The 23868-nt window shown below is 50.3% G+C and overlaps 1 protein-coding gene across 5 annotated transcripts in view; it reads right to left on the bottom strand.

Annotated features, from left to right (window-relative positions):
- ANKRD31 (ankyrin repeat domain 31) overlaps positions 1-23868 on the bottom strand; it is a 2265957-nt gene that overhangs the window by 935115 nt on the left and 1306974 nt on the right. For all 5 annotated transcript variants that reach the window (XM_078675241.1, XM_078675243.1, XM_078675240.1 and 2 more), the window contains one exon: positions 2221-2379. In XM_078675241.1, the coding sequence (XP_078531367.1) occupies positions 2221-2379 (159 nt within the window). The remainder of the gene's footprint in view (positions 1-2220; positions 2380-23868) is intronic.

Here is a 23868-nt window from a genome sequence, read left to right on the forward strand (position 1 = left end):
TGGCTCCCTCCTCCGTAGCCACGGTAGGAGGAGACAGCATGCCAGGGTCAGGTGGGGTGTCAAGACCACTGGCTTTCCCCAAATCCTCTGCCCAGTCCGCATCATAAGCACAATCCTGTGCCAGATGGTCCTCAGACCCTTCCCAGCCCTCCACTTCCTCCGAAGTCTGTGGAACAGGCTCAAAATAAGGAGGATGGACATAGGGCATAAAAGGTCCCATTGGCCTCGGTATCGGTATCGGCATCGAGCGACGCCGATTCGGCACAGTGTCAGGGTCAGTGCTGAAACTGGGGACAACGTCGTCCCGAGGAGGGGGCGACGTCAGAAGAGCTGCCCTGGCAGACCGGCACCAGTGGAGGTGTTGCAAGGTCAAGCGGCGTCAATCGGGGTCTGATCCCAGACCTCTGGGAGGCCTGCGCGCCGTGGCCGGAGCCGACATTGGGGCTGGAGCCGCCGGAGATGGTAGGGCAGGACCCCCCGTCGGGCCCGTAGGCACACCGGTGGGGCCATAGGGCCGAAAGAGTCGGGCCATGGCAGCAAGAAATTCTTGCACCTGGGCAGGCGTCGCGCCCTGCACCCGGGAAAGGGGGTAGATTGGGGGCGACGTCGCAGGCTCCGCAAGAGCCGCAGAGGTGGCACCGCCCACACCCTCCGCCACGGCGCGCGAGGGGAAGTCGAAGAACGACGATGCTTCTTCGACTTCTTCTTGGACTGCTTCGACTTACCTGACCCCGAGTGCGAAGACTTAGATCCAGAAGAGTGGTGATGACTACTCCGCGACCGGTCCTTCGACCTCCCACGAGACTGGGACCTTGAGCGGAGCCGACTGCCAGACTTCAACCAACTTTCAGGACCGCTCCCGCAAAGTCTTCGGCGCCATGGCCCAGCAGTCGGGGCACGACTTGGGGTCGTGGTCGCGCCCCAGGCAGTAGAGACACATGCGGTGGGGATCTATCACCGACATCATGCGATGACAGTCCCCACAGTTCTTCAAACCGGGCATCCCTACGACACCAGGAGTCGATCGACTCGAAAAGATGAGGTAAAAGGCCTCGAAAAGTCAGTCAAAAAGTGACTGGGGGTACTTGCTCTTCCCGGATCTGCGCTTGCTGGTGCGGAAAAAGAAGGAACGGACGTCAGCGCGCATGGGCGTGTCTAAGTAGCTCCGAAAATGTCATCACGGCGCCAACAACGCACACGGAGCCGCCTACCGACACGCAGGGGTACTGCTGACGAAAAACTTTCCAGATCCAGTCTGACGGCTGGGGGTAATTCTAAGGTAAGGAATCTATCACTACGTGTTTCTTTCAGATAGGTATGTGTGAATTTAGTTAGGAGGATATTTATGGGGTGCTAAAACCTACAACATTTCTAAAGCCTCTGCCCACAGAAATTACAAGTACATGTACTTGCAAAACCTGGGCTACAAAAAGATGTCCCTCTTCTTAAATATTCAAAATTCTGCAAATGTACCACAAGTGATTGCTGAAATAAATAAAGTGAACTATGAATATGTGTCTAAAACAGGAGTGATAAAAATTATTTATTTTTCATATTCGGATCATAAACCTTGTTGGGTGTATACATGAAACAGATTAAAAACCATTATTATTTGATTCATTTCTATATGTCTCTTCTTCCTCTATTAATGCCGCAATTTTGGAAAATGGTGGAAGGGTTGCTCTGAGGAAATATTATCTTTCTCTAGAAGACTAATTGACCCCCACAACCTATGTTTTCCACACCAAAATGAAGTATAAAGGTCTCATGGTTCCTGAAATATTACATCATCACTGCAATACATCCGCCATTTTAAAACTGTTGTCTGGAAAAATTCGGATCGGATGAGCAATGTCTACCCAAGCTAAATTACTTCTCTAATGAGCCAAACACACAAATCAAAAATGAAAATCTAGGGAAACAATTTTTTTACGGAGGTATGTCAGGGGCCTGGGATTAATATTAATGTTGCTTTCAGGTTTTTAGAGGCACTTGCTTCTCAGGCAGATGAGCAATACAATAAATGATTCTCACACAAAATATCTACCAGTAGAAAAAATACTTTAATAAAATCACGAAAACCTGTCTTTGAAAGCGAAACCTGAGGAAAAGAGCATTTTCCCAAAATAACTCCCAAAAATATTCCTATTGAATTTGGATAGACATCTATGCAAACATGTATAATTTATCATATATATATAATTATAACGTTATGCTAACCTGCATGATCCTTTTGATTCACACTTATTCCGGCTGTGATGAGAGTTTTAACCAAAGCCAGGTCTCCTTTTCTCACAGCCTGATGCAGGCGGGTTTCCCCTTTGGCATTTCTCTTTTTTAATTCAGTACTATCTCCTAGTACAGGCTTATCTGTTACACCTGGATTATGTGAAATTAAAACGAATAAAGACAAAACAGGAAAACCTGAAATAAAATCTGTGCTGTTATGTGACCATGATAGTGTTGCATATAATGACAGAAACATGTCATTAGTTAAAACACACCACTATTGAACTTGTATAAATTACTACGAGAGAAATCACAAATAGAAAAAATGCATTCCAAGACAGTGAATTGTAGGGGATTCTAATCTTCGCCAACATGGTTTTTAAAACCCTTTGACACACACTATAATGAAGAAAGTCCATGAAAATGTGGGCTGCACTTCCACTCTTTCCATTTTTAGGTCTTACCTACAGACTACTTCACCTGTCTGTTATCAAGACCTACCGTCAGTAATACATTCGAATATTTATAAATATATATATGCATACGAGCCCTGGCCCGGGCCGTGAGGCTGGGCGTTCTTGGCGTCAAAGGTTTGATGAAGCAACTGAGAACGCCCGCTGACTGCATTTTGAAATTGACGAACGAGGTGATAGTATTGAGGTGAGTCCCTTGTTTGACACATTGCAAGACAGGGTTAATGCAGGGGTACTTTTCCCAAGCACGATGCCGAATCCCAGGGAACTTGTATCTAACACTGGTAGGGATTGTCCTTAACAGGCGGGAAGTCCTGTGGAAACAAACTTTGTATTATGGAATGGCAATCTGTTTGAAACGCCTAAAATACTTCGTAAGATTGCAACATTACTCTGCCCGACATGAAACTGATTTCTAGAGGCCAAAGAGAGGGTGTGTGTTCGAGGGGAAAATTATGGGGCAGGGAAGATTCTGTGAAAAAAGAACAATGGCAGACAAAGCTGAGTGGACATTGAGAATCAGCACAAGAGCAATGCATTGTGGATATTGTGGTCATTGGACTAATTGAAATGTGGGAATTTCGTGCAGTAGAGTAACTGTCATTCTTGATCTCCTGCGAAGATTACAGGAAGGAAGTTTGGATCATGTAAATTATCTGACAGTGTACTATGTCGATCCATTTTAAAGTACGAGCTCTACTGTCCTTCAGAATAAACCAACAGTGATACTGTGCCACCTGAATGCTATTATCCTCATTGTGTTCCACCAGAATAAATGTTCACTCATAGTCCTTCTACACTGTTTATGTACTTTGCGTTTGGTAAGTAATTGACTATTCTGCATTTCATGTGATCAAGACCTAGGGGCTGATTATGATGGCCTGGACGGACTGCACTCCAGCAGGCCGGCGGTGGCGGTCTGCCCCCCTACAGCCCTCAGGTCCATCTACTAAAATTACAGTACAGCAGTCAGACCCACAGCGGTTGGCGGGAAGACCGACGCCTCTAACAGGATCAGTGATCCCGACGAAGTGGCTGTAGGCAGGGCCGGCGCTAGGCATGGGCAGCATGGGCGGCTGCCCAGGGCCCCGCGCTCAGCCCATCAACAGGGGGCCTCACAAAAGTGTTTCCTCACCACATCTTAGGCCTCGCGCCTGTGGTGAGCACTGCGTGGCCCAGGGAAGGGCTGCCTCTCCCCTGTGCTTCACAGGCTTGTGTAGGAATAGCGGAAGAGGCCTCCCTCCCCTGTGCCTCGCAGCCCTTGGCAATGGCTGTTAACCCCCAGGAAGGGGGGCCCTTTCCCCCTGGGCCTTGCAGCCCCACGTGTCGCGCGAGGCCTGTCTGCATTTGCCAGGTTTCACCTGTGATTAAGGATGCTATCCACTTCCCACGCCAGTGCCAACTAGCACACATTTTGGGGCCTGACAGTTTTAACATTTATAAAGACAAGCAACTCTCACTCTTTCAGATGCTGATGAGCTGCGAAAGAGATGCTTGTCAGTGGCAGAAAAGAAGACGTTGTAGCAAACGAGGGGGGCATGCACCATGAAGGATCAGGAGCACCCTCCGTAATTTAAATGCAAATAGCTTTCAATGTGTAAATGAAACCCGTTTTCTTCTGCTCTTTTTATATAGTGCAAACTTGACCGAAAGGTATTGGAGTGCTTTACGTGAGCACCAGTTACGTTAAACATGGACATATTCCTTTTTTTAGGCACAGTGTGATTAAGTGACTTGCGAGAATCACAGGATGAGACACAGTCAAAATTCAGCAGCCCTGAAGTAACGCCACATCTTCTCCCCACCTCTACCTCCCCGGGGAGTAATCTTTGAATGTCTATTTCTCACATGAAAGCTGTTTCAAAGTGCTGACCTGCTGTCAAATCAGTGGACGGGGCACAGAGACAAAATTATTTGCCCAGAATCAAACAGTTGGCTAAATCAGTAGAGGCAGGACTGCAGTGCACTCCTACTTGGAGCAAACCCTATATATTTTCCACTGTACTGCATTTAGGTGACTGTACCATGGGTTGTATGAAGTTACAAAGCATACTTTTACAACGCATGCCTTTACAACACATTTTTCACATCGCAACATCCTTTACAATGCATTCCATTACATCGCATGACACGACATCGCATTTTAAGAAACTACATTTACAATGCATTCCATTACATCGCATACTACCTTTACAACGCATACCATTACAACACATACCACTACATTGCATTTATGGTAAGTATTGGATAGTATAGGGGTACAAATTACTATTCTAACTCCAGGTGGTGCAACAGTAGGGTAAGTGTTGGGTAGTGTAGGGGTAAAAATTACTATTCTAACTCCAGGGGATGCAACAGTAGGGTAAGTGTTGGATAGTGTAAGGGTACTATGCGTATGCATTGTAATGGTATGCATTGTAATGACATGCGTTGTAATGACATGCGTTGTAGTGTCATGCATTGTAGTGTTAAGCGATGAAATGGTTACGTTGTAATAGCATGCGATGTAATGACTGCATTGTAATGGTAGCGTGATGTAAAAGTTGCGTTGTAAAGGTTGTTTCCCATACCATGTGACTGGGAACCTCACAGCTTCAAGGTAATATTCAGTCCATTTATTAAATCACACGGACTAGTAGTTTTTCCACAGACTCAAAATACTCCCAATCTTCCCATACAGGGAGCAGCAGAGTAATACATTCAGAAAAGTGATTGCCCAAGAGCATGCAATTTGGGGACAGGATTAAAAACTTAACCTCCTGGTTCCACATTTCCAACTAGTCAACCAGGCCACAACTGGGGTGTCAGTGATTCTGAAGGCAAGACGAAGGGTCTGCCCCTCCCAAGGAATTGTTACTTTGATGTGGGCCCTGCAAAGCTTTAGAACACAGTGTTTATTTCTATCATAAAGCTGAGATTAGTTGCCAAATATCCATGTCTAATATTCTAGTCCAGTGTAACCACCGGACCAGGTCCTGTGGCAGAGGGTACTTACTGGACTTCGTGGTAGCTATTTACCACTGGTGTTTCAAACCTAGAGACTATTTTATTCTAATTGGATACCAGAGTTTACTTTCTAAACTAAAAATTTGCAACAGCGAGCAGTCAAGGCTCACTCCAAAGAGGTGGTAAAGGGATACAATTACAAGTATAGTATAAAAATAATCAAGTTTGATAAACTCAATCTCCAGCTGCATTATCTTTTAACAGGGCCTGCTTTAAGGGGAGGGATTTAGAATTTAAAAAAACAAAACCGCTATGTGACTCATAGTGCCCCTAGTTTCCAATGCACATTGTCTGATGCCTCTACACACGCAATATGCCCTCATACCTGCAATGTGTCTCCCCCCCCCCAAAAAATGACCTGTGAAGTGATAATGGAAAATTGATCACCTTACTTGGCCCTCACAGCGATGGCTTGGAACTAAGACTGTGTGGCCCCGGGAAAGAGACCCTCCTCTTCTGGGCCTTGCAGCACCAAACCATAGATTTGATGTCAGGGGCAATAGAAAAAAACCATTCCATTGCAGCACTTGACAATAGCTGAAAGGCCAAGGGAATGGAACCACTCTCCCCTGGGCCTGACAGCTCGGGCTCATGGTGGGGGGGGGGGGGGCACATCTTGAGGCCATGGTGTAGCACTGAAAGGCTTTGCAGAGGGCCCCTCTCCCTGGGACTCATAGCCATGGTTCAGTGCTGATAGGCCTATGAGTCTATCCTAATCCTCTCAATCCTACACCATGACTGAGAGGCACGGGAGATGGGTGTGCATTGTGTGGGCCCCACCGCTGGGTCCAATTAAATTTTTCTCACAGTGCTGGACTTTAGCCCTGTGCATGGGTCTCTAACAGAGGAATAGCAATCGGTAGTGCAGCAGGTGGCGTGACACCAGGCTCAAGCATATTAAGAGCTTAATGTTCCCGTATTATGCTTTACTTTACTGTGCAGCCAGTGGACGAGGGTGAGAGATGCTTTCACTTTGCACCATGGCACCACTGGTGTGCTACAGCCCTCTCTATCATGGGCCTCCCAGCCCTTTTACAGACCTGTGAGGACTGCGAGAGGCCCTCCCTCCCATGGGCATCACAGCCATGGTTGGACACTCACAAGAGGAGGCACCCTCCGATGAGATAAGCAGCCCTGGGACATGGCTATGAGGCCTATGGGTCCTCTCTCAGGGGGTGTAGTTAACAATAGTGCAGCAGGTGCAGTGGCAGCAGGGCTATTTCTTGCATCACGGTCCATGGCAACATTAAGATGGCACTGGTTCCTTCTCCCATGCACTGCACAGCCATGATACAGAACTGATGTGCAGCTCACGCAAGGCCCACCCTCCCCTAGGTCTCACTGTCATCGTCCAATGCTGAGAGGCAGCACAGATTCATGAATTCCATGCTTAGGGCAAGAGGCAACATCTGAAGGGCATAGCTATCAATAATGTAGAAAGTGCAATGGGACCGTGTTCTTGTGGGGTTATGTGTCCAATGCACCCATATTATGGCTGTATTTTACTGCTCAGTCAGTGACCAGAGAATCTGGTGAGTAAAGAGCCTACACACAAAAAAGATTGTCCTACGTCTCTTAGCATGTGCGTGTTGGATACTGATGAGAGGATTTATGTTAAAACAAATTACGAAGTATTAATGTCATAATCAGGTAGCACAATAATGGCACGGAAAGATAAGGGGGCCTTTTGAAATTTGTAATTATATCCATGGTGCGAGAGGTTTTCGCTTGTGTCATTTTATATTTTGAATGATCCCGCCCCTCATTACCTCACTGTATCTCCTCTTATTATGAGGCAGAAATGGAAATTGTATCATGCACTCATCTCGAAACTATCAGTTAACGAGGAGTAAATAAGATACATCTTTGTGAGACCTGCACCTAGCTTTTCCATCCAATGTGACAAATGTAATCCATTTAATACAGATTTAAAATATATGGACTTATTTCATTTGTATATTTATCTTTTTGTCCATGTTGTTACTGATATCCATGTTAGGTCTCTTCAGGGATGCCAAATAAGATCAATAGTCCCACGATGTAACTTTCAAAGCTCCTCCACTAGGGCGGAGGAGCATTGCCCCACTGCTTTCACGCAGTGCGAGAAGCAGAAACACAAAATGCAAAAACTACCACTTTATGTTTCTGCTACGCGCACTGCGAGAAAGCAGAAGTGTTTGGTTGGGGGCGGGCGGGTCTGCTTTAGGGCAGGGGAGGAGTGCCTTGCCCACTGCTAAGGGCCCTGACTGTTTGGTCTGCCCTCCAGGGCTGACCAAACCAGTCATGCACACTCTGGCCTTTCTCCCTGCAGGCACCAATGCACCCTAAATGGAGAAAATGGCCTCCTCATAGGCGCCTGGCTGGTCGGCTGACATTGCAGCGTTGTGATTGGCTTAGGGGAGGGAGGCTGCCTGCTTCCTGTTCCTGCTGGAGGCAGGAAAGAAGGAGAGCAGGTCAGGAGCAGAGATGACGCGAGACCTGGGAAGGTAAGTTTATTTTATTTTTAAACTAGCCCCCCCCCCCCCCCCCGCGCGAACCCCCGCGAGACCTCCCACCCGCGAGTCATGCTGGCTACAACTGGATTTTACATGCAAATTAGAGGGTCCTCACAACTTCCCTTTCGCCCAGGGCCCCAGAAGTTCTAGGACCAGCCCTGGCTGTAGGAATCGTAGTCCCAATGGGGGCGGTGCTGAGGCAGGCACCGCCATCGGGATTACGATATCCCTTTCTGATAGCCTTTTCATGTCAGGAAGAGTGCAATGAAAAGGCTTTCGAAAACGGAATTTGGTAGCCGTAAACAGGGCACCCGTCCCTCGTGGACCACTGTAAAGTAGCCCTGGGGGCACACATGCCTCCATGCACCGTGTGCCATGCACCACATGGTGCATGACACACGGTCCATGAATGTGCAGGAAGTGCTCCTTTTCACGGCGGCTTGGCTGTTGCCCTTTTCACAGGCCGCAGCACAAGCGGCCGTGAAAAGGATCCCTGCATCCTAATCTGGCGGTCAGACCACTGCCTGCTTGTTGGGCGGTTTCCTGGCTGCCACAATAGTGGTCAGCACTCCGCCTGTCGACTATCCAAATCAGGCCCCTGGTGTGGGGTCGAAAAGCATCACGATTGATTAACTACCTGTGGAAATAAATACTTGTGCCTGAATATCGGATGGTGTGACTCGTTTTCACACACCTGGACTGAGCAGCACGTGGTTTCATTGGAAGTATAGATATTTACTTTTTTTCTTCTGAAAAAAAAAGCAAAGGTGTACATGAAGTTATATGTTTTTCTTCTAATAATAAAAGACGAATGCATTAAAGCAAAAAAGGCACTTACCAGCATGTGTGCACCTCCACTACTTGTAAATTACTTTGCTGTTCTTTTGCCATATAAATACTCTTTCTTCTGTTTCCTTCCCTTCTCCCCCCCCCTCATTTTCCGTTTTCAGCGGGCATCCTTCTCAGGCCATATTTTCTTTGTCCTGATGATGATCCCATTATTATGTTAGGGGTCGAAATGACATCGACTTCATCACCTTGACACTGTTTTGTTCAAATAATTACTGTACACTTGTGCAATGGTGCTCTCCATATGCTTGTGGCCTAATTGGTTTTTTTTTGTCAAATCTTTTTTAATTCTTTTATTTTAAGATTACATTTGACAGCGCAAACACAGCATATAATAGTTCACAGTTATGCACAGGTTATTCAACAATGCGTTAGTGCATGGCCATGATGTTATACAGGCGTTGAGACATTGCTGTAAATGAAACAAACATTGCCCACCCAGGAGCGAACTATGCATCTTGTCACAAGTCCTGGTCCAGTCTTTAAGGCCACTAGTGGGGCCGGTGTGTCAGCAGCTCAACTGGCTGTATTGTCCAAAGGTGACCCTGCATCTTGGGCATGCAAATAGATGATATATCTTTAAAACAAGAAACAATAACGGTTGCAGGAGAAACCACATATGTGAACACCCTCACAGGTTCTCCGTTATTCCCTACCTCCCCCCCCCCCACGGTCGCGCTGGCACCCCCATCTATAGCTGCGCATTTGGGATTGCCTCCATGCCCCGAGAGAGCAGAGGCAAAGTGTCACTGGAACATCCCTTCAGTGGAACAGCGTGTGGTATGCATCCACCCATGTGATTACCTCCCGCGCCCTCCACATGTCTCGTATGCTCCTCATTGCGTGACCGCTGCAGCACGGCAAGCATCCGCTCCCAGTGAGTCGCTATAGGTTCCTTCCACAGCCCCAGCGTTTCCTCCCTGCGGATAACAGTCCACTCTGCCCTAGTCCAAGCCTGGAATGAGGAAGTCCATGCTTGCACACTCGGCGGGTCATGCGCCTACCATCTCCTGGTAAGGAGGCCCTTGGCCACCACCACCCCCAAATCCAGGAACTGGGAAGCCACCTTATCTTTGGGAGACCTTGTAAAGTGATGCAGTATGTGCTCGGGCCAGTCAAAAGGCACGTTCGGCCCGTGCAGCTCTGCAACAGCCCACTAATTGCGCGCCAGTAAGTTACCAATCCTGGACAACTCCACAACATGTGCAAGAACCCCAACCCCTGCTCGCTGCACCTAGGACAGAGTGTATCATTGCGATGAAAGTATTTGTTTATCAGCTCAGGCGTTAGGTAAGCTCTGTGAACGATGAAGAGCTGGATTTGGCGGAATCTCATGTTTCTGGGGATGCGCACTTGGCTCCTAAGGATCCTCTCCCATTCCTTGTCTGCCAGTGGCCGCCCCAGATCTAGTTCCCATTTGCACCTAAGTGGGCCCAAGCTAACAGCTGTGTGCTCCCTCAGCTATGATGCAAACCAGCGGACCAGGTGCCTCCCTCTCCCCATTACATGCAGGTACTGCATAGTTAAATGCTGACTCGGCTCTGCGTCATATTCGCCCATCGGGTTACCAACTTCGCTATTAGAGAGCGGTGCATTAAAACCCCCCCTGGTGGAAGCCCCTCTTCTGATACTAAGGATTCATAGGGCAAGAGCTCCCCATCCCGATACAGGTCTCCCAGCGTATGAAAGTCAGCCTCCTACCATTCCGTGAGCATAGGAGCCGTGAGCACCCCTTTGCCACCGGGCGAGCCCTCCAAAGGTATAGCCGGTGCATAAGGGGTAGTGTAGCGGGTGAGGTATAGAACCCTGCGGAAGCACCTATATGCCAGCGCTAGGAGGAGCGGTGGCGGGTGTGCAATCGCAGCAGGGGGGTGGAAGAGTCTGGTTGTGCGCTCTAATGAATATGGCGGCAGTGCTGTGGCTGTATCGTCCCTACCTCTATCCGCCAGCCAGCGATGGACCCACTGCGACTGGGCGGCCAGGTAGTAGTGCTCGAAACAAGGAGCAGCCAGGCCTCTCCGTCCGTCAGCAGGTACAGCTTCGCCATCGCTAGTCTGTGTCTGGAGGTGCCCCAGATGAAGTCCTGCAGCACCTTATTAAGCATGTTAAAAAAGGAAGCCGGAATAAATACTGGCAAGTTGACAAAATAGTACAGGAGGCGGGGAAGCATGACCATCTTGGCGAGCGCCATTCTACCCGTGGTGGTCCGCGGGAGCGCGCTCCAGAAGCGTACCTGCGACCTGAGCGCCGCGACCGCTCTCCCTAGATTCCTATCGAATAAGTCAGTCGGGCGGCGGTAGATCTGTATGCCCAGGTAACGGAAGGTATCCTCCTTCCACTGAACTCGTGTACCCCCAAGACAGAACCCCGGATCCGCAGTCCCTGCACTGAAAGCGTAGAGGCAGGATTTACCCGTGTTTACTCGGAGCCCCGAGACATTGGCAAAGGTGCGTAGCAGCTGGACCAGTTGTTCAGAAATGCAATTCACGTCCCTCACAAATACCAGCAAGTCATCTGCGTAGAGTGACACCTTATGGACTGCGTCTCCCATTGGTATACCGTCGCCTAGGGTCTCCCATATGGCTATGGCTAAAGGCTCAATTGCCAGTGCGAACAGCAGCGGGGACAGAGGGCACCCCTGTCGGATGACCCGGCCCACCGCCACCGCTTCGGAAATGTAGGGGCCCAGCCGCACCCGGACTGTGGGATTTTTGTATAGCAGGTCAACTATATGGAGGAACCCCATGTCTTGCTCATAGCGCAGTAGCACCGCCGACAGATAGCCCCACTCTAGGCAGTCAAACGCCTTCTCTAGATCAATGATAAGGCACCCCGCCCTAGGCCACTCCCGCGAGGCCTCAGCTGCCACCCTAAAGTATCTCCTGAGGTTTAATGAAGTGGACCTCGCAGGGACAAACCCATTCTGGTCAGCATGGACTAAGTGGGGGACCACCGGTGCCAACCGCTCCGCCAGCACTTTAGCGAAGATCTTGTAGTCCACGTTGAGCATTGCCAGAGGTCTATATGAGCCCAGTGCCGTGGGGTCTCTGTCGGGTTTGGGCAGAGAGACCAGGAACGGCTTCAGCATGGAGGGGGGCAATGTTCCTTCTTCCACCGCTGCATTGTACAGCCTATGCAATAATGGCACCAGGGATTCACGATAAGCCTTATAATACTCGGCAGGCAAGCCATCTGGCCCCGGGGTTTTCCCAGAAGCCAGCAATTGAATTGCCTCCCCAATCTCCTCTAATGAAAGAGGCGCATTGAGCGACTCCTTCTGCTCCTCGGAGGCCGCGGGTAGATGGATGGAGTCGAGGAACTCCTCCAGGAGGCAACCGGGGCCAATTCCCATGGCCCTGTATAGCTGTGTGTAGTGATCTGTTAGGGCGCGATGGATTTCACGTTGCGTATAGACCAGTGTTCCGCCCTCCATGCAGAGCGCCTCTATCGGGTCACCGCGCTCCTCCTGTCGGATCAACCAAGCCATGAGGTGGCCTGCTCTGTCTGCTTTGGCATACGTTCTGGCCGTATGCGCCGCGTAGTTGTGGCATCTCAACCGCTTCAAGAGCTCGGCATGCTGGGCGCGAAGGTCTCCCAGCTTGTGTGAGTGCCTGCCCGCTCCTTCTCCTTCGTATCGCAATAGCTCAGCTTCTAGGCGCGCAAGTGAGACTGAGCGCGTCCTCCGTATGTTCCACGTGGCTCCCAAGCAGTGCCCTCGGACTGCCACTTTGTGGGCATCCCACTCTACCATTGCACTGCTTGCCGTCCCTTCGTTGATGTGGAAAAACGCGAGAACAGCCGTGCCTAGGGACGAGCGAAACTCCGGATCCTCTAGCGCAATAGGCTGGAGGCGCCACGTAGGCACAGGCGGACGACCCGCCTCCCAACTAATCTGCAACCAGAGGGGGTTATGATCGGAGTGTGTCCTCCCCAGGTATTCTGACTGCGCAAGTAGCGGGACCAAAGACTGAGAACCCACAATCCTGTCCAGTCGGACATGCAAGTCGTGAACCACGGAGTAGTAGGAATAAATTCTATCTGCTGGATGCAGTGCGCGCCATAAGTCCCGCAGGGCCCAGTGTGAGAGCCAGTCCCTAAGCACTTGCACGTTGGACGCCACCGCTGCGGCGCACAGGGGAGGGAAAGACCGGTCTAGCTGAACATCTATTACCATGTTAAAATCCCCCGAGTAACCAAGGGAGCCCAACATAGGGGTGGAGGACCTGTGTGAGCTGAGCCAGAAGGGAGGGTTGGTCGATGTTGGTGGCATACAAGGATCCCAGCAGTATTTGCAGGCCATTCAATTTCCCCCGCAGCAGTGTGTACCTGCCCTCACTATCCACCTTCACTTCTTCACAGACAAAAGGAGTGCCCGCCCTCCCCCAGATCAGCGTCCCCCGCGCGTGTGCCGAGAAGACAGTACCATGGATTTGCCCCTTACAACGCCTGCGAAGTTTGACTAACTCTGACTGGGTCATGTGAGTTTCTTGTAATAGGGCAACCCCAACAGAGTGCCGCTGCAGGTAGGAGAAGATGGAGTAACGTTTCGACGGCGTGTGCATACCACGTATGTTCCAGGTCACTATGTCAGTATGTGCCATCCTTTATCCGGGTAAGTTATCATATCACAAGACGTGGGGAACGCATCAAGGGGGGGGCTTGGATCTTGGCATGAGGGAAACATGTCAGTGTGCTGCCTTTAAAACAAGAAAACAACCATAAACAGTGTAACTAATGGGGCAGATCCCCAACAGGGCATTCGTCCAAACCTCAAGAACACTAAGGAACACAGTTAGTGGTGAGCTATTCCAGCCTAGTGCCTGGTTGGGGTGTGTGTGATGCCAGTGACGTGCCTGTTCTATACCCCCTTTCACATGCCTCTTGTGTATGCGGGAGGTGTGCCATGTACCATTGCCTATCTTAATGCGCAGGACCAGGCACAAGCCGCAGCAGTATGGGGCCCGCGTGGGTGATACCCGCGCCGCGTGCCTCGCCTCCACACAATGAACCAACCCCAAGCTACACGCGGGTGTCCCCCTGCCTTGTAAGGACAACCCCAATGCACTGCATGGTGCAACAACAGGAGTGTGGGCTTAGGAAAGATAAAACAATACTCAGCGCAGCCATATTAGACAGTCATATACAGATATGACCTGACATCGTAATATCCCATAAGCTGATCAGCAGTCTGGGGCGTCACCACAGGCAAGTTCATGTCTTCGGAGATCATGGTGGATGGGGATGACGAGCCATTGGCCCCCCGGTCGCTACCCATGTAGGACTCCACTCTGCCGCCGCCGAGCCCTGCCCCAAGTGTTGCCACCGCCTCCAGGGCATCTTGTCGTTCCATCTTAATTTTCTCCGGGCTGGGCGCTACTGGGGCCAGCCTTGCAGCTCGGTGTGTCCCCCGTCTTCTATGCCGCCTTGACCTCCTCTCCGACCGGCCCCCTTCCTCTGAACCTGGAGGCCTTGTTCCCAACCATTGCCCCGACTCCTCCAGCCAGTCCCATACCTCCGGGGGAGAATCGAAGAAGCGAGCACCCTCCTTCGTGACCACTCGCAGGCGGGACGGAAACAGTAGAGAGTAAGGCAACTCCAGCTCCCTTAGCTGGCGCTTCACTGCCATATAGGTGCTCCTCTTTCTCTGCACCGCTGCAGTATAGTCCGGAAAGAACATTACTCGACTATTTCCCACAGTCAGGTCGCCTGATTTCCTGGTTTCACGCAACACCACGTCCCTATCCCCATAATTGAGAAGCTTGAAGAGGAACGGACGGGGTCTGGCTCCCGGTTTGGGTTTCTGCGCAGGCACTCTGTGCGCCCTTTCCACAACAAATTGCTGTGGCAGCGTCCCTTGAGGTAGGAGATCATGCAGCCATCGCTCTACGTACTGCTTTGGGTTTCTGCCCTCTTCTCCATCCGGAAGGCCCACCACGCAAATATTGTTGAGCCGGGAGCGCCCTTCTGCGTCTTCTATTCGATCTTCCAGTGCGTGGACCCGGTCAATCATGTCCTGGAGCGCAATAGTGTGGTTTTGAATAACAGGTTGTAGCTCCTGGAATGCTTGGCCTTGTCAATCCGTGCCTCTAGTGACTCATAGTTTGCTCCAAGGTTGTGCCAATCCTCTCCACCTCTGCGAGCACAGTGTCCATTTTGGCAGCGAGGGCCGCCGCCTGCGGTTCCATATTTCCACTCTGGCGCTTCTGTGGAAGGTCAAGACTGTCCCCTTTCGATTGTCTGTGCTGTGACTTGTCCCGCAGCCGGCCCATCACTAGCTGCTGCGCTGTCGGCATCTGCGGGTAGTCTTCAGTGAAGGCGGACATGGTTAAATGCAGGTCACCAAAGCTCGGGCCTCCTCCCACCATCAGACGTGGAGTCAGCCGCGCCCCTCCCTAGTCAGAGCCTTCCGCAAGGAGTGGCTTCTCCTCCGCAATCGTCAGCCCAAGGAGCGCCGTCCGATCCGGCGCAGACCGAAGCCCTGTCCCCGTTGTCAGGAAGGCCAGCCTCTCCGCGCCTACCGTCGGCACCAAGCGCTGCTCCCGTGTAGCCCGGTACCCTTTTGCAGCACGGGAATGCCTGGGCACCTCCTCGCTCACCCGGGGAACAGCGCCACGATCTGCTACTCTCCGATAGGCTCCGCGCCGCTTCTCCAGGCGCTCTCAGGGCACAGGTGCCTTAGGTAAGGTCCCATTACAGTGCCTCCTATCAGTGGCAGCCTTCCCCAAGGTGCACTGTGCTGTCATGCCCGGGATGCACCGTACCCGGCCCCGCACAAAATGGCGCTGCTCCCAAGATGGCGCACGCACCCCAGGCCTTCAGTTTGTGGCGTCTCAAACTCTGGCGTCAGGCATTCCCGGCCACATTTACCTCAGTTCCTCACTCTTTTGGGCACACCGGGCACCTCCGCTCTCAATGTCTGTGATGTTAGGCAGCCCCTTCCGGGATGTCCTGCTCAACGCCGGGAGGTTCCCCACTTACTTGATGGTTGGTGTGTCACGACCGCTCGCTTGACCACTATTGTCCCGTGTGCACCAAACCGCTCTCCACAGGGCCGCAGGCGGGCACCCGACGCCCCTGACAGCGATCGCATCGTTTCTCCACGCTGTGTCCCAGGGCAGGCACTATGTTGCTGTCTCCCACCTATGGTGCATAAAGGCCTCACTCTCCGCCGCACCACCCACCGGCTGCGCACAGTCCTCGGGTGCTGAGATGCAGTTCAGGGCCGACACAAGGCCCAGGCCCAATTCGCCGCCAGTAGGCTCACGCCACAATTGTAGGCCGCAGGATGAGTCGGCGTCCTCCAAGGCCCAAGGCCTCGCCGCTCGCTCAGCCTGTGATTCCCCCCTGGCGCTCAGTCGACAGCAATACACTGGGCCGTAGACGCCCACCGCTCATGGGAACGTCCACCGCAGATGTCCCGGGGCACAGATCAGGCCGTTGTCACCCACGGCCCGCCGTCGCCTCAGACCTGCCTCCTCATCTCTCAGCAGGACCCGCTAGCGGCGACAGCCAGCGGAGACCCTGTTGCGTATCAGATCGCAGTGACTCACCTCCGACACGGTCACAACTGAACGCCACAGCCGCCAGCACAGGGACAGGTCAGCAGCCCATCCCCGGCGTCTTCACCGCTCTGGCCTAAGCCCCAGCAGCGGCCGTTATTTCCTGCAGCAGTTCCCGCGCTTATGCCCCCTGCCCCGTTCCACACCTCCGGGCTGCAGATATCCGCCTAACGCTGCATATGCGGGGAACCACTGGGCTTCATCGGCTCCCCGCTGCGATCCCCGGCCAGTCCCGCTCAGTGCGGGTTCGGAGCACACCTCATCGGTGTAATATCAGGATAAATAGGGGTAAACAGACGGAGCGCTATCAATTCGCGTTCGCCATGATGGCTGGCTGGCCACACCCCCCTGCTTGTGGCCTAATTGTTAATTATATTGTGGCCACGTATTATTATGCCTGAGCTCTTCGAATCATTTTTCGTGCATACTGTCCAACTTTCCATATTCTACCTTTATTTATTGTGTAAATAAAGTTTTTTTGTATTCGTATTGGGATTCCTATAGCACAGCCTGTATTGTATCACTGTGTTGATCGTTGATCCCAGATGGGCATCTGTCCAAGGGGAGTTATTGTAACTTCTCAATTCTAGATGTGGCAGAGTCTCTGCCTGAGTGATCTGCTCCCTTTTAGGAACGCGCGGCTTTTTCAGGCTGTCGGGTGTATAGGGACACATCTGCGGTTAAATCCACCTTGCTGCATATCGAACACGCAGACGTTGTGCCGTGTGCCGCTATTGCATCGGTGGTTTGACCACTTTACGGACGGATTCCAGTGAACTGCCACATGGTAGAAGTTGCACGGTGTTTGCCCTCGTTAAGATCCTTGAGGTATCCTTTGTTGAAAAAGAGTTTGAATATTGAGAAATGGTTTTTATTATATGTTTCTCGAGGCTCACTCTTTTACAGTTTTCCTTCTTGCCGTATAAAAGCTTGGAAGAACCCTGTATGACAGAGTCCCGGGCAATTATCAGAAGAAACATTGTTGCTGTATCAGTCCATTGGACTGAAGACCGGATCATTAATATATCCGTGTGGATCATCTAGTTTTATATCTACCACATCAGGAAAGGTTTTTCGTCTAAACTTTAATCATGGCTACCTGTTGAAGGCTGATAGCCGAAACGCGCGTAGGATCTACTAATTTGTCTAGCCATGACATTATTGCTTATTGTCTTTGTTTTGTAATAATGTTTTGTGATCATATGAATTTTCCAAGTCAACTTTTGAATTTGTGATTATATGAAGCCAAATTGAAGAAATAAAAATATCAGATAAACCTTATACTTCTTTTATATATAACAAAATTCTTAAAATAAATATTTTTATTAAAAAAATCAATAAATTTAAAAACATATTTGAGAAATTTCGAATTTTGTTCTTTGATTCATTGGTTGGTCATTGATCATCATAGAACATATATATTGTTTTTGATTATGTGTTATTGTGCTTAGGTCCAAAAGTAATTCTTATTCCTAAATATATTTTCACAACTGCTCCCTTTTAGGCGCATAAAAGAGGGCACTTGGCAGGATGCATTGCAATGCATTTGGTTTCCTGATTTTCCGTCACGCTCTTTACTCCGTTGCTATATATTTTTGTCCTACCCATATTTTTCTTAGTAGATTGGATTTCACTAACGCTGCCTACATCTTCAATTAAGTATTACATTGATCTATACAATGTGCTGTCACCTTTCTCATATTATTATCTTTACAAAGTGCCGCCATGGCAACTAGGAGAAGTCACCCTTTCTTTGGGCAATCTCAAAGGGCACTGGATAGTCCAATTTTACACCTAGTCCTTGACAAGTTGCAATGACACTGATTTTATAGGTTCTGTAGTACTAGGGATCCTGTGCAGGACGTGGTACACTTTACAACAATTCTGCCTCGAGAAATTAGCCCTTAAACACACTTTGGTGTCCTGGTGTACAGCTAGGCCAGTAGTCCTTTCATGTGCCCCATTTTATTTCTTGGGATACTGTTACGTTAAACAAGTTCCTGGATTGTCTTATGACGTATTTATTTTTCATTCTCAATGTCTTAATCAAAATGAACTCACAGTTGGTAATTTTAATAGTTCTCTTTCTGGTCCTTCATTGCCTAAGATAACTCCCTTAGTAACCAACTAAAATGCTACTTTAGAGACCTGTGGTATAATTTTGTCAGCCTTTAAAAAGATGAGTGAATGAACTAATTTGGAGTACTCTGCTGAACAAGCCTCACGTGATGTTCAGCAAGGTACAATCAATGATTTGCGTTATATGACATGACTTTGCCGATTGGCTTCCTAGCTAGAAAGAACTCAGATGACTCTTTTTTTGTGAGTTAAAAAAACTCTGCGGGCCCGTTTCAATATCCTCCTCAATCCAGCTCGTACTTCCTGGGGAGCTGTCTGTATCGTCTGACACCCCCCCGGGGCATTGAGACTGCATTCAAGGCAGAGCAAGTGCCGTGGAATGTGTAGTGTTCTCCGACGCGAGGTAGTGGTGCAGTCTACCCGCGTCGGAGAAGTTACGCTGGTACTGGCGCGTGTCGTCAAGCGCTAGCTATAAATAAAGGGGGCATGTCCCAAGGAAATCAGTGGGGACTACGCAGTAACTGAACACAGGTGTCCCGAGTGTTTATTGCGGCCGCAACTCTTACAGCACGCGCTCCAGCGGCCCCTCCCCACGACACTGGCGACGAGGGGCAGAAACAACCCCATGTAGTGCTGAGGATTTAGCACTTTCAGTGACTGATCAGTGGGCCTTTGATCACGGCCCTAGGCCCACGGTGAGCAGCCCGAGTATTCCTGGCCTGCTGTGTACCCTCAGGCGAGGCTGTGGCAGTCAAGGCAGGCCCTGCAGCTCCTGAATGTGCTTTGCTGAGGCAAAGGCCCCTGCACACACGGTGGAGACCTCCTTTGAGTGTGCCCCAGCATCTGGACAGAGGAGGACACATCAGTGAGGCATAGAACATACTAGCCACGGGAGAGGACCCTGACGGCGTCATCATCACCCTCGACCAGGCGGCTGCTGGTGTTCCTTGGAGGTAAGCAGTGCACGTGCCGCAAGGTGTGACAGCGTCGGCACCAAGATGGCATCGATTCCCACCATTGAGCCATTTGTGGTGGATGGAGCACCCTCATCCCTTGCCCCGCGATGGAAAGAATGGACTGACCGCCTACAGATCTACTTTGAAGGGGCTGGCATAGCCCGGGAAAGGCGCACAGCCCTGCTCCACCACCTTGGGGGCAAAGATATCCACCGCATCCACAAAACCCTGGTAGAAGCCAAGCCCAAAACGTATGTCACGCTTCTCAACGCCCTAAATGCGCACTTCGAGCCGATGGCAAACATGGACTACGAAAGATTCATTTTTCGTCAGGCCAAGCAAGAAGCGGAGGAATCACTAGACGCGTTCCACTGGCGATTTAAAGAGCTGGCCAGCACGTGCGGATTCCGCGACGAACAGGAAGAGATCCGGGGTCAGATAATACAAGGATGCTATTCGTCCAAACTGAGAGTGAACATTCTTCAGGAGGATGGTAAGCCCCTGGCGGACATCCTCACCCTGGGGCAGTCAAAGGAGTTGTTGCAAGTCCAAGCGTCCCATATGGAAGCGGCTCTCCACCGACCCATCAAGACGGAACAAGTCAACGTGGTGGAAAAGGCGAATGTGGTGAGGCCCAAAGTGCGCCAAAACGCCTGGAGACGACAGCAAGACAGGAAGAGGGAGTGTGGCTACTGCGGAGGTGCACCCCATCGCATGCAAGACTGCCCAGTGAGAGGGAAAAAGTGCAGTGCATGCGGGTGGATGAACCACTTCGCGGCGGTATGCCGGTCGGCGAAATCAAGGAAAGAGGCAGCGCAGGCGGTAGCTGAAGAGCGAGACAGCGAGGACATGGATGATGACACGGGAGACTACCAGGAGATGAGAGCCACCATTGACACAGGGGCATCGATCGAATTGATGGCTGTCAATGCCCTAAGCAGAGCACCATAGACAGATTCACAGCGACAGCAACACAAACCGCTGACCAGACAAAGGTGTTCTCCTAGCAGCCATTACCCAGTCCAGGCAGGCACTTGAGACCCAAATTAGCGCAGTGGGTATGGAGGTAACGTTGCTGCATTAAGACCTTCACAACTCCGTGGATCGTATTAAGGATGAGACAAGGGTCACAGGAGTGGAAGATGCCGTGTCCACACTCCAACAAAAAGTGGCTTCTCTGGAGCAACTAACCAAAGATCTGGCCTTGCGGGTTGAGGACCCAGAGGGGCGAGCGTGGCGAAACAACCTCAGTTTTGTAGACTTTCCCGAAACCTGCGAGGGAGATGATGCCGGGAAGTTCCTCATGCGATGGCTCCACTCCTGGATCCCATAGAACGCAGTCTGTGTGTGCTTTGTGGTTGAACGCGCACACAGGGCCCTGCAGCAGCGGCCTCCACCCGGGGCTAGACCACATTCTAGGATCGCACAAATCCTTAATTTCCACAACCGGGATGTCATCTTGCAGCAGGTAAGGCTTAAATTGGGCTTATATTATGATTCCCATCGTATTATGATTAGGGCTTCCGGTTTTATGGTATTTATTTTTTTAACATTTCCGTCTGTATTTATCCATATTTATTTTTGGGCCATTTTATCTATATTTGTCCATATTTATTTTTTGTTTTGCGTATAAATGATGTTAAAAAAATACATTTCCATATTCATTTAAAGGACAGATGGCACTCATACTGTAATGTCTGTCGTGTTTTAGCCATTTAAGCTGTCAAATATTACATAACAATTCGTCCACTGGTAAATACTAGCATTATACCATAAATGTATATTGACATTTGCTGTTATTTAAATACATTTCATCCTGTTTTTTAATTTCCCATGCTGTCCATATGCTCAGCTGCTGTTCTATAATTCACAAATGAGAGCATAGAGAGTCACTTAAAAGGAGCATCATTTTCTGTATTTATTCACTTTAAAAAATAAATGCAGACAGAAAACACATTGTTTCTGTCTGTATTTATCTGTAAAAATCCATAAAAACGGGAAACAGGGAGCTTTAATTATGATCGTCCCGGTCTACACAAAAATGGTCCAGCAGCAACGCCAGTCTTTTAAAGCCGCGAAGACTCGGCTCTCAGACCTCAAGGTGCCATATATGCTTCTATATCCCGCCCGCATGCGGGTGGTTTGCGGGTGGTTTTTAACTTCCGCACAACCTTCTTTGACACCCCGGAGGAAGTCTTCACATGGACGGAGGAACAGTGGACCCTGAAACCACACAATCCACCACGTAGAAGCTTGGACTCTTCGACAGAAGAATCCAGCCGCTCATTGTCAAAGCCGGCAGATAAACGAAGACATCGCTCCAGATCTACATGGCGCTCCAAAAACAAAACAATATCTCCGAAAGCATGCCACCCAACAAGAAATGATAGTCATGGCCCCTCGGAGGGGACTGCCTTTGACGGTACTCCGGACAGTATGGGCCATTCGCTCAGGAGTGCTCCAGACCCCCACTGAACTAGGGATATCATTGGGACCTTGGGGATCCATTGTGGAGACTGTTCCACGCCTCCCTGTTGGTGGCGGGGGCAGTGCTTCTGCGATAGATACTTTAGTCGTTTTGAGGTATTGGGGTGTGATAGGAGGGGTAACTGTTGTACTTGTTCTTGTTTGTAGGGGTCTGACCAAGTTTTGCTGCGTACCTGTAATGTCCCTGAATTTGCGCTGCCATTATTTCCCTGATTCTGCGTATCGACCCCTTATAGCACGATGGCAGCAGACCCGTAGTGCACTCCTCTGGACAGGTGTATACGAGAGGAATGCTGGACAAGATTAGGCATGGCGAAGGGCTCCGTCAAGCTAAATATATAGGCGCAGATGTCCTCCTATTGCAGGAGACACACATGCTAGGTACCAAACCCCCACCACCTGGCTAGATATGGGTAGATACACACTTTCCATGCAGGCTTTGCGCGGGGTTCGCGGGGTGTAGCTATCCTAATACACCGTAGGGTCACATTTACACTAGTGCAAAAATGGGTGGGCATCCACGGTAGATACGTATTTGTACATGGGATTATTGCTGGGGAGCACATAGTGCTTGGTAGTGTCTACTCCCTTGGCCAGATCTTTCTAGATCACTTGGTTGGGATCTTGGGTGACCTGCCTGATTGGCTTGCAGTGGTAGGTGGAGAGTGGAATGATGTGATATGCCCCACCATGGATAGGTGGCGCCCTGCTGGCGTCACCACAAAATTCCCCGACTCCAAGCTATGAACAATGGCTGAGATGGTGGGGTGGGTGGACATCTGGAGGGTGCATACCCCACAGATGCCGGATACACATTCTACTCCGATACACATTTCTCCTATTCGAGGATCAACTAAATAATCGTTCCCTGTGATTTTATGCATAGGGTGCTGATGGCAACAATCCTTCCTGGAGGTCTCTTGGACCATTCTCCTGTGGAGTTCAACTCCTAATATGTCGGAGTTGACCCCCGTTCAGGTGGCAGCTCTCAGTGTGGCACCTGTAGAGTGAGGCATATCGCACACGTATCCACAAAGCACTCTTAGAGTACATGTCACATAACAAAGAAACAGCGTCTCCCGCATGCAAGCTGTGGGAGGCAATGAAGCTCACAATGCGAGGTGTGGACATCAGTTTTTCGTGACAGAGCGCAGGCGGCGGAGATAACTGCTTATCCAGCTAGAGGCGCAACTTATGACATTGGGGGGCAGTGCCCAGGGTGAGGTTGGGGCTGTGGCGCGTCAGCAATTGTGCCTGACTCATAAGCAATATCACAGTGAGCTGATGGAGAAGGCGCGGTGCGGGTGGCTCGCCATACAGAGTAGAATCTATCAATGGGGTGATAAATCTGGCAGACTCCTCTATAGTTATGCCAGCAGGCTCAGGCGAGCATTCCCCTCCCAGGAATCGCGATTCTGATGACGTGCTGATGACAGACCCAGTGGTGCTTGCCAAAAGTTTCACAACATATTACCAGTCTCTATATGCACCCCGCAAGGCTCTTGAGGCCTCGAGATTGAACAGTTCTTCGACGACATTCCCCCAAAGGCCCTCTCCGAAGAGGTCAGACGATCTCCTGATGCCCCCCTGACCCTGGAGGAATTGACCGCTGCTCTGGCTGATCTGCGCACTGGAAAGGCACCCGGCCCCAATGGGTTCTCCAGTGAATTCTAAAAACCTACATGGCCTAGTTAGGTTCCCGTTAGTTACCTGTGGTGCAAGAGGCAGCTCAGAC

The sequence above is a fragment of the Lissotriton helveticus genome, chromosome 2_1 (assembly GCF_964261635.1).
Source record: "Lissotriton helveticus chromosome 2_1, aLisHel1.1, whole genome shotgun sequence".
Taxonomy (NCBI): Eukaryota; Metazoa; Chordata; class Amphibia; order Caudata; family Salamandridae; genus Lissotriton; species Lissotriton helveticus.